Source organism: Patagioenas fasciata, chromosome 1, assembly GCF_037038585.1.
Source record: "Patagioenas fasciata isolate bPatFas1 chromosome 1, bPatFas1.hap1, whole genome shotgun sequence".
NCBI lineage: Eukaryota > Metazoa > Chordata > Aves > Columbiformes > Columbidae > Patagioenas > Patagioenas fasciata.
In genome coordinates, this window is record NC_092520.1 from 186,760,246 (window position 1) to 186,770,958 (window position 10,713).

At 42.5% G+C, this 10,713-nt stretch overlaps 1 protein-coding gene across 1 annotated transcript; it reads right to left on the reverse strand.

Moving 5' to 3' along the window:
- Positions 1–8,152: 8,152 nt before the first annotated feature.
- On the reverse strand, positions 8,153–10,352 carry SMIM30 (small integral membrane protein 30). The gene is made up of 2 exons (XM_065829292.2): positions 10,218–10,352; positions 8,153–9,465 (listed from the first exon to the last, which is right to left on the reverse strand). Exon 2 carries the CDS (start codon positions 9,392–9,394, stop codon positions 9,209–9,211), a length of 186 nt encoding a protein of 61 aa, XP_065685364.1. The 5' UTR covers positions 9,395–9,465; positions 10,218–10,352; the 3' UTR covers positions 8,153–9,208.
- Between the last annotated feature and the right edge of the window lie 361 nt (positions 10,353–10,713).

Consider the following 10,713-nt stretch of genomic DNA (forward strand, 5'->3'; position numbering starts at 1 on the left):
ATTCAAATATGGCTCCTAATGAACAGATACAGCAAGATACCTTTCAAAACAGGAAACAATGCTAAGTGCTTCTTTCTAATGTAGAAAACCTACATGTTAAATCATTCCTGGAGTTTTCTGAAATAAAAAAAATATAAGAAAGAGTAAAAGGATGAATAATTACCAGTACTAACGGTACATTGACATCTCAGCACTGAGCTTCCAAGTGCTAAAATGAAGGGATGCAAGTGTAGTTGACTTTGACTCAGCATTAGGGTTTAAGGCTTAGGTGTGCTGTAATGTGAATAAAACTGCATTATATAGGCATTTTAAGAAAGGATTTTTAAAGTGCCTGTACTAAGGGATCGTGAAATATTTGTTCTGGTGTGTTCAGTGCAAGGGTTCCAGAAGGAATTTTTTGAACTAGTGGAGTTTATGGGCTTTTATTATTTCTCTGGTAAGTGTACAGAAACATATGTACTTATAAAACTCTTTACAAATGTCCCAGTGCCATACTAGCTGCACATTTCTCAGTCTTGGTAATAAGATTAGAGTTACTGTAAGCTGGTTCAAAACTGAAAAAACAGTCTTTCACTCATGAAGTTTACTTCCTTAGCATTTTTTTTCTTGAGAAACCAGAGTGCAGCTGTTGCAGACACAGGACAAAAGGAAAGTGGGTTTTCAACACCAGATAATGAAAAACCAAAAGCCCAGTCCCGTAAGAGGACATGGAGTTCTTAAGAGCAAATGGCTTGGCTACTACTGCATGAAAGAGAGTGTATTTAAGTATGTCTGTCAGAGCCTCTTCACCCTGTTTCTATGACATTTGCTTCCCAAGGCCTGTATTTTGCACTAAATAAGGCAATTTTCATTGTCCCAAGTTAAGACGTTGGCATTATGATATATTAAGGCAGCAGTCTGACAACTATTATGTACAGCCAATTTCAGATGTGCATGATGTGATCACATGCTCTGCATTCACTATTGGAAGGTCAGTATTGCTTTGGAAGTAGAAGGGAATCTAATTCTTAATTCCTATTAAATCTATTGGGAGTTAAGCAGAGAAACCTCTGGCAAACTCATGAAAGTTCAGATTTTGAGTGTTTTACATTTCTGTCTACAGCTATAATAATTTAGTTGCTGGTCCTTCTGAAATTGAGAGCACATAATCCTTTTTACTGGGATTTTACTGTTACTTCTGGATAGAAAAAGAAAATTTATGAAGTGCTTCTCATTTAACACAGAGATCCTTATGTAAACCAGGTGAAGTTTGATGTAGACACAAACCAGATTGCCCTTATTCCTGAAATGATAGGTACAACAAGGCAGAAAGGTAAGCTGATCTACATGAGTTCACATACATTAAGAGTGCATACATACATCAAGAGTGTATGAAGAGGCACTTTATACTAGTATGGTGTCCTTGAGAGTGGGCTGTCTTGTGATTTCCCTTTGCCTTTGTTCATAAATCTTGCGGCGGGGGGAGCCAGAAACAATGGAGTCTAAGTTGAATATACAAGTTCTGAAGTGTTTGTGGAATAAGAATGGGAAGAATATTTTTTCCTAATATTTATCAATATGTAGGTCAAATAATTTACTGGTAGCAAGCTGAGAAAAAAAAAAGACAGCATCTATTTTAAGAACCAATTTAGATTTTCACATAAATGGAAATCAAGAATAATTCTACTGCATTACACAGAAGTGTAAGGGCTGGTGCAAGGTCAGAATGAAGCCTCTTGTGATTTCTGTTCAAAGTGAATTTACATCAGGATGACTGCACTGATTTCAGCAACTTCAGGCTGTTTTTAAAACAGATGAAAATTTGGCATTCAGTTATTACAGTAAATAATTCAGCTAATATTTTCCTAAGGAAAGAGATAGGGATGGTGCCTAATGCGGCTGCAGTTCCCTGTGAGCACCATCTGGCGCGAGGGGCACTACTGGTCAAATGACAGGGACCCCTCCATCCTATCGACGTAACTGCTGCATCCAAACCTGTATTTTGTCTTTGACCTTGTCCTAAACTCCCACTGATGCCGATGGGAACTCCATGTGCAATTCAGTCTTTTATTCAGCCTGTCAATTCTTAATATTTTCAAAACACTGACTTGGTCAGGAGTTAATTTGCATTTGGGGCTTTGCACTGAAGCACTTGAATTCCATTTGGAGCACAGTACTAGCTCCATAAACCCATCTCTAAAATCCCAATCTGAAAAGAGGATTACTGTACATATGCTATATTTGCTCCCTTTTTTCCATAACCTTTTAATGCCTCAGGGATTGAGTTTCACTAGACACAGTGGGAGAATCCTGGTACATCTGGTTTCCCTGTGGTCTTACATGATGACTGAACAGCCTCACAGCTTTTGCGGTCAGGTTCCCTGTGGGCTCACACTGTGATGAGATTTGTTCACCACAAATACATCCTTGTTTGCCACAAAGAAATGAGTGAATTGAGCTGCTCTTTATGCATCCCATTTACAGCTAGGATTTCATAGAATCATACAGTAAATTAGGTTGGAAAGGACCTCTGGAGGTCACCTCATCCATTTCCTGGCTCGGTCTCTTCCCAAAGATGATTTCTTTTTTCCCCTTCTGTGGATGGACAATTTATAAATATCGTTTCAGATGACAGAGTGACCTCTGCTTTCCTGCTTTCTTCAAATGCAAGCACACAACCCAGCCCATGCACATTCCATATTTTAAAAGATTATACACAGGGTTTTTTAAAATAACACGCAACATACAATACTAAATTTCAAAACCTGAAATGTGGCATGGAAGAAGGTTAAAGCCACACAGATATTCCTAGATGTCTAAACAAACACCTGATCAAACATCTGGCTTTTGTCACAGGAGGAGATGGCTCCATGGAGCGAGGGTAGCAGTGGCCTGGCTGTGCATTTGGCACCTGGGCAGCCCCAGTTGTCTGGCAGTTCCCAGGAGGATTTGAGGTTTTTCCAGCATCCCTTGCATTGGGACAGCCTGCTGCCATAACCCTGGCATGGGGTGGGTCGTGATGAAGTGGTGTGGGGTTCAAAAGACACAGTTTAGTCACTCCTTTAGGAGAGCTTGATTTAATTTTAGGACACTAAAATTTTTTGAGCTGACTTCACTAAGATTTTCACCAGGGCCATGATTATTACTAGGTAACACTGACTTGTTCTTGGAAAAGCACTTTTTGCCTGTTTTTAATACATAATAGTTTCTGGGATTTACGCTTTCTTTCTGGAAATACAATAGAATGAAAAACATGGCTGTGTGACATTTATTGCTGAATACTCATTTCTTATTGGCAACTGCTCCAGATATATGACCAACATCTTTAATTTTTATGAAGAGATGAAAAGTGACTTAGGTAAGGCCCATTGCAATATCACATTTCATGAAAAAGGACTTTTTTTTTTCTTTTTTAGTCAATATAGACTGTAGTCTATAGATTATATGCTCTCTCTAAATCTCAGATAGACTTTTGGAAGGTGACCACAAATGGCTTTTCTGAAAAGATCAAACTTTAAAAAGGCATAATTGCTCCTTTCTATTCATGCAGACACTGAAATAAATATGTGCTTTTGAGGAAAAATGAATCAAAATGGCTTCTGCTAATCCTTCAGATCATTTAAATAGATTCAAATAAAGTATGCTACCTATGTACTGTTACCATGTGACTTACGAACAATGATGTTGGGTTGATGTTGGGTTAAAGCCTGAGAAATAAGTGCAGATATTGACCACGTAATTTCCATAGCCATCTGAATTCAGAAAAAGGTTGGCAGAAAATGTCCCTCAACAGTTCTGGAACTAATTAAAGACATTCTGGTTTCACAGGTAATTCACGAAGTGGAAAGTGAAACGTATTTTGATAAAAGTGGCAATTTTCTTCACTGTAATTGTGCCAGAATGAAAATTTGTCATATTTTTAAGACTGCTGCTTTTCTGTGAGAGCATAGGGAAGGGACATGCTTTTATATTATTTTTATTTGTATCATCTCAATGTGTGCAAAGAGCTGCACCCACAGAAGAACATGAAGACAGACCCTTCTCTGGTAAGTTTAACATAACTATGTTGCTCTGGAGCATTTTGACTCCAATTAGGAAGAAAAGTTAATTTTCATGCTCTTATACTTGCAGAGCAGAGAGTAACAGTACAAAGATATGCACAGGCATTTCAGTGCCTTGAACGAACAGCAGCTGGGAAAGCTGCTGGCCATGTTGGTTCACGTCAGAACTTCCAAGACAAGGACTAGTGAGGAGGAATGCAGCCAACACCGTAAGGCTCAAGCAGAACACAAACTTTAACTCAACCCAGCAGCATGCTCTCGTTTGCTACAATAGTGTGTCTGGGGACATGATTATTTCTTCCCTGCCTGGTGGTTGCAGCTCCCGTGTCTGCTGGAGGCCGCTCCACTTTCAGGCCTTCACATCCACCAAGAGCTTGTAAGGGTCTCTTTGCTTAGCACTCTGCAGGGCTATTTTGTTTTGCTCATGAAAGTCTCTGTTGTGCTCTAATCAGATGAATGATCCAGAAACAAAAGGCTGTGCTGACTGCCCACTGTGCCTGCACCTTGGTGTGACAGAGCCTCCCACGTATTTTCGAATTTCATTATGGAGAAACTGAGCTGAGGAGACCAGTACCTCTGGAAATGTTTTGAATAGCTATATAATTTTGTTGCTCATTTATTCTTAGTTCAGAATAGATGTGCTTTTATGGTGTTTACCATACCATAGCTGGTATGTAATATTTCAGCTTGCTTACTGGAAAGCTTTCTTTCTGAATATTGGAAATGTAATATTTAGGTGCTGTTACGTATTCACATAAACTGAAATTCCTCATGATTTCAAAGCTGGTTACAGTCTTTAATAATTTAACACTTAGTGATGTGGTTTTGTCAGTCAGTACCTGGTATAGTAAAAACTTGTCCCTTAAAAGTTTTTAAGATTGATTTCAGCAGGAATTAAGCATTTTGGGTCCTGTGCATCTTTAGTCATATCAAATGTCACCTGCTATGTTTTCCTGCATTTGGTTCTGAATTAGTGGTTTCATTTTTCTAATCTAGTGAACAACCCACACTTTCTGTTGACTTCAGATCACGTACTAACAATTTGTTCAAGTGTAAACAGGCAGGACAACCAGATCCAAGCCCTCCTTTCCACCACTTCTAACACTCTCTTGCCATTACATCAGCTTAGATCTGCCAAACCTTTCATTAGATATAAAAATGAACAGCAAGGTTACTTTTGTAGTGTAATAATTAGACCATTTGCCATGGTAACAGACTTATTATGGTTCATCCATTTAGTCATGTTTTGCTATCAATGGTGAACTCAACTCGCAACTCCCTTCTCACAAAGCTTGTGTAAACAGCTGTGTGCAGAGAGGAACGAGGACCTCAGCCTACAGCTAGTCAGTACACAGAGTCTCTGAGCCAGTCCAGGGACAGCTGCAATGGCAGGGGCATGGTGGCTGAGAACCACAAGTACAACCCACTCCAGGTATCTCAGTGAGCATCTTGGAGATACCACATACTTCCTGTGACACTGCCACAAGACGTGTAGATGAGGTCCTGGGGACATGGTTTAGAGGTGGACCTGGCCGTGCCAGGTTAACAGTTGGATTTGATGATCGTAAAGGTCTTTTCCAATCCAAATGATTCTGTGATTATACATGAGGGTTCTAGATAGAAGATGTCATAGAATTTCCAAGCCTTACAATAGTATTACAGCAGCATGCTCATCAGCAGCAGGATTTACCTGAGTGGAAAAAAGGGTTGATAACAGTGGTTTATCAGTTTTAATGTACCCAGAGAGGCAGGTGTGTTAGTAGCTGGGTGAAGCATTTGCATTCCAGCCCCAGATACTGCTGGACCCAGCAGAAGCTGGTGAGCAGCACCTGAAGGTAATTCCATGAGGAGCGAAGGACTTCTGCCCATTCACACAGGGACTGTACACAGACTGTTAAATGTTTGCAGGATAGCAAGGTTTGAGCTATGCTATTGTTAAAGCAGATGGAAATCATAGCACTCAAAAGCTACTCGTTCCTGACTTGTAGCTTTCCTGCATTGATTAGAGGATAGGTTGTGTTTGTTAAGAGATGGGCACTGTCAGGCTGGTTTTGCTTTCTGCTCTGAAGACACCCACTAATGGTTTTAGTTTGGTGCACAAAGTGAACGGTTTTGTGTACCAGCTGAAGTCCCAAAAGAGCCAGAACCCTGTTTTCCTAAAATGCTGGTATAAAACAAGCTCTTTTGAAGTCTAAAAAAAAGTATAATTCAAATAACTATAAAACACTAGAACATAATTTTTCTTTAGAAAAAAAGAAAATGATCCTTTATATCCTTCTGTCTCCAGCTGGAAAACTGCCATAAATGGCTTTTCTGGTAAAAAGACGACTACATAATAGTAATGCTGAAAATTCATAGTCAAAAGGAAAAATAAATGTTTCAAGTTTATGTTATACCAGAGAAATGGGTTTCTTCACAACTGCAAGCTACCAAAGAGGAAGAGCCCTCTTGAAGGGCTCTAAAGTAACTGATACTGAAATGAAATAATTTTTACATACAGAAGTAATAGGACTAAGAAAAGTACACTTCCTGTACAAAACATACCTTACGCCACATAGGTTTGTAAAGTCACCTAATATAAGCAGAAGTATATAATAAAATAATATTTTATATATGGAATTTCAGCAGTTTCAGTCATTTGCCATCCCTATTTTCCTTTTCATAAGAACTACTTCATCAAATTTACAACAAGTCTTATGTGGAAGTTTATTAAGACAGAAGAAAAATAGGGGTACCCAATTTTACACTTAAGTCACTGAGAAATGCAAGTCTTTAACACTAACAGCAGGAACCAACAGCATTAGGCTGCGCAAACACCTTTCAACAAAGTACATACGGCTCCAGGCAAAGAACACAGTTCCTCATATCCCTATTGCCTGATGCTAATCACTCTGCTAAAATTTTGTTCACCTGCAGTAAAATTGTTGCACAATGCTGTGATACTATTGCCAGGGATCTTTTCCAAAGTGAAGATACAGGAGTTTGTGAATAGTTGCTTGTGGTAACATTTATTCTATGGAAAGAGCAATGTTTAATATCCTACTGAAAAAATGACAAACTACTTGAATTTTGGGAAATACAAAGTTAACTGAGTTGGGTGGTTTTGGTTTTTGTTTTTTTGGTTTATTTTTTTAAGGGTAATGGTTTCACCAAGCTGGAACATGTAGGATCACACTTGATGTATGCTTGCATCCACCCAGTTGAACAATCACATACAGACTCATCTACTGCTGCTGGGCAGCCTTCAAAGGTGATGCTACTACCTGAAGCTCCTCCTTGGGATGTAAATTTCACTTATACGTCATAATTCTCCCTTCCTGATTTTTGGAAACTTACAAAAAGGGTTTGAGAACAGCTTCCTTACAAGACTTGCATCTGATCACTTTGTGACCATTATTATTCCCATAACTTGAGAGCAGATACCTACATTCTTGTGGCTTTCTGGGTTGAGTCCTACAGTTTCAACCCCACGCAATTTTGGAAGCTTTCATTTTACCTTCCTCCCACTATCAACCATGAGAAAAGGACATACATTGCAAGACTGAAATTACCAGGGCTTCTGTCTCCTCAGAGGCTGGAGAAAGAAGTCAAACCAGCTACAAATGGCATACAGAATACAGAAATTTCGGAATTTGGAAAACATGATCTGCCCACCCAATTACTTATATAAGACCTGTCTGACAACTCTTCTAGCCATTGCTTTGTGCTCTGCTGAACAGAGACACTCACAGAGGAACGGAGGGAATAGTAGCAAAATATATAGCTCTGCATCACATTTAACCTTTTTCTCCAGCTCTGAAAGATAAAAGCCAAGATTTCTAGCAAGAGCAGCAGTGTCCACAGCATAAGATCACAGGGGAATTCTGTGAACTGTGGAGAACTCACCTTCTAGGCTCCTCATTCTGCTGCTGTTACGGACTGTGCTCCTTGTCTCACGTGGACAGTTTACAACACCCGAACAAGCCAGAGGGACTTGTGGCAGACATTCCTGGCTGTGCCATTTCACCTTTGGTACTCAAAGAAACAGGTCCTGGATATGCTACTGAGTCTTTCAACCATATACCATACAATCTGACTGAGCATGAATAGAATAAGACTATTTACATCTCACATTTTGCATCAGGAGTTTTTACTTTGGTTTTGGTCCCAATCTTCCATGGAATTCACATCCATCAGGTAAGAAGCCTAAATATTTAGCTAGCAATACAAGTTTGTCATGAGTAAGACACTTGAGAACAATTGACCTGCTCACTAAAACCAAGGATTTTAACAAAACATGTTATTTCCATATTGCAAAAGAAACACGTACAATTGTCTTGTTACAATTCTAATAACTCCCTAATGCAGAAATACTACACATAATTCCTAATTAAAATAGGTAAATCTTCAGTTTTGGGGAAAAAATACAAACACAAATTAAATAAGCATTGAACCTGGTGTACCTAAAGGAAAGCTGAATAAAAATTTTAAAAAGGAGACAAAACCCATATCCCTGATCTTATTTACGTATTCTTACAAATAGTTTTTGTGAAATACATGTTAAAAGAAAAATAGTGGTCCCATTCTTGAGTGTATCTACTTGGTAGCAAGAACACAGGCTACAGAAGTAGCACAATCTAACATAAAGATACAAAAGAAAAAAGAAAATTTGCAATGTTTTCTTAGTTCTCATCCCTGTGACAGCAGAAGTGAGCTGTTAGGTGTTAACTGTCATTATAAAGAATGTGAGCACATGCACACAAGTCAAAGCAGTCTGCTCGCTAGCTATCTAGTTAGGAGTACTTCCAAAGCTCTGTCATCCTGACTGGAAGATTAATAGCTGCTTCTTCCTGATTAACCCTTGAAACCAAAATTGTAGAACTTGTTGGTGGTCTGCCTAACATGTTCCATTTATTAAAATTTACTGTGAACCACTCTATGGGGTTCTTTCCCCATTCAAAAAGGTTTTCCCTTTCTCTAAGGCAACAATTAATCACAGCGATATAAAATCATTTCAACATCATGAGGACAGACCCTACAAATCCCTTTTACTGCATACAGTCTTGCTTCTGCTCTATTGCACAGCAGCATTATCTACTACATGATTTTTGAAAGTTATTCAGAACACAGGAAACCTCAACCCCAAGCCATGTTTGGAAAATCACTTCATCTGATCATCTTATTGAAAATCATTGCAGTCCGTTCCTTTTCCTTGCATACAAGCCAAGGCAGGCACAGAATCCGATGATACTGACAGCGAGGCCCAGCAGGAAGGCGATCGTATCTCCTGCGTCCATGGCGTCAACTCCTGGCAGCACCAGCAGCAATATAACAACGACCAGGAAAAGTCTTGAGGTGTTTTCGGTAGAAGACATGTTGCTGACCAGCTGACCACAAGGGGAAGTTAAACAAGGAAAGTACTGGAAAGCAGGTAATTCAGCGGTACCTACAATGAAAACAAAAGGAACATAACAAATTTCCCTTTTTTCCATCCTGGAATTGTCTCGCCAAAAGCCAACCAATATCTGTGTGGGGCTCAGGAAATTTAGGTTTTATCTTCACAATTACAAAAGTAAATGAGTTACTATCATGAGGCAGCCACTGTGGGTTTGCTATCTTGTTATGTAGCTCCGTGGAAACTGATCTTATGGAGTCTTACCATGCGGTGAAGTCAGAACAGGCTCTCCTGCCTCCGCCACCCATGCCTGCTGACTTGAGGCTGTGCAGTGTCTAGGACTAGGCAACTCCTGCACACACCTTCTAGTAGGGACTATCCTCGGGATCCCCGTGCGCAGGACGGGACAGCATTGCCCACACATCACAAGGATGTGCTTCTAGCTGCCCGCCCCGCCCGCGGGACAAATGTCCTTCCAGCGTTCTCCAACTGGGGAGCGACCCTCGCAGGCGCCGCTCCGCGCCGCTCCGCTCCGCTCCGCTCCACCCCGGGGTACACGCCGCACACCGCGCCAATACCCGCGCTGGCGAGGCTGCCCAGAACAAGCCGGCTCTTCGTCAGTTTCCCTGACGGGGCCAGTAACGGGGCTCTGTCTCGCACCCAGCCAGAGCCCGCCGCCCCCGGCGCGGCGCGAAGCGCGGCCCGCGCCTCGTCCCGTCCCTCCGCCGGTGGCCTGGCTGCCGGACAGCCGCTCCCCGGGGCAACCTCCGCGCAGGCCCTGCCCCACGGCGCCCCTCAGTCACCTCCTGCCGCCGGCCCCGAGCTGGGGGGCGTCCCCGCACCGCACCGCACCGCACCACACCACCCGGCCCTCAGCTCCTGGAGGCGCCGACCCACGCCACCCCGCCGCGCTCCCGCAGCCCGGCAGCTGCCATGACAGGAAGGGGCGGTGGCGCGGCCGGGGGCGGGCGTGACCCGGCCGGGCCGCCTCCCGGAACGCACCGCCGCCGAGCGGCCCTCGCCCGTCCGCGGCACCGGGCAGGCGGGATGGCTGCGCTCCCCTTCAGCGGCCGGGGCGGTACTAGGCCCTTGCGGAGGCCGCCCGGGAGCGGTGCCTGGCGGGCTGGTCTCTGCCTGGGAAGATGGAGCCGCCAGCGGGCCGTGGGGCCCGACGCCACCGCGGAGCCCCGGCCTGAGGGCACCAGGCTCCTCCGAGAGCGGCCCCGGCAGAGCCGAGCTGGTGCCCGTGCGGTGGTACTATGAGCCCCGGCCTAAAGAGTAGAGGCCGCATGTGCGCAC

Excerpts from the sequence above, each read along its gene's own strand:
- SMIM30 (XM_065829292.2), bottom strand. The coding sequence starts at position 9,394 with ATGTCTTCTACCGAAAACACCTCAAGACTTTTCCTGGTCGTTGTTATA.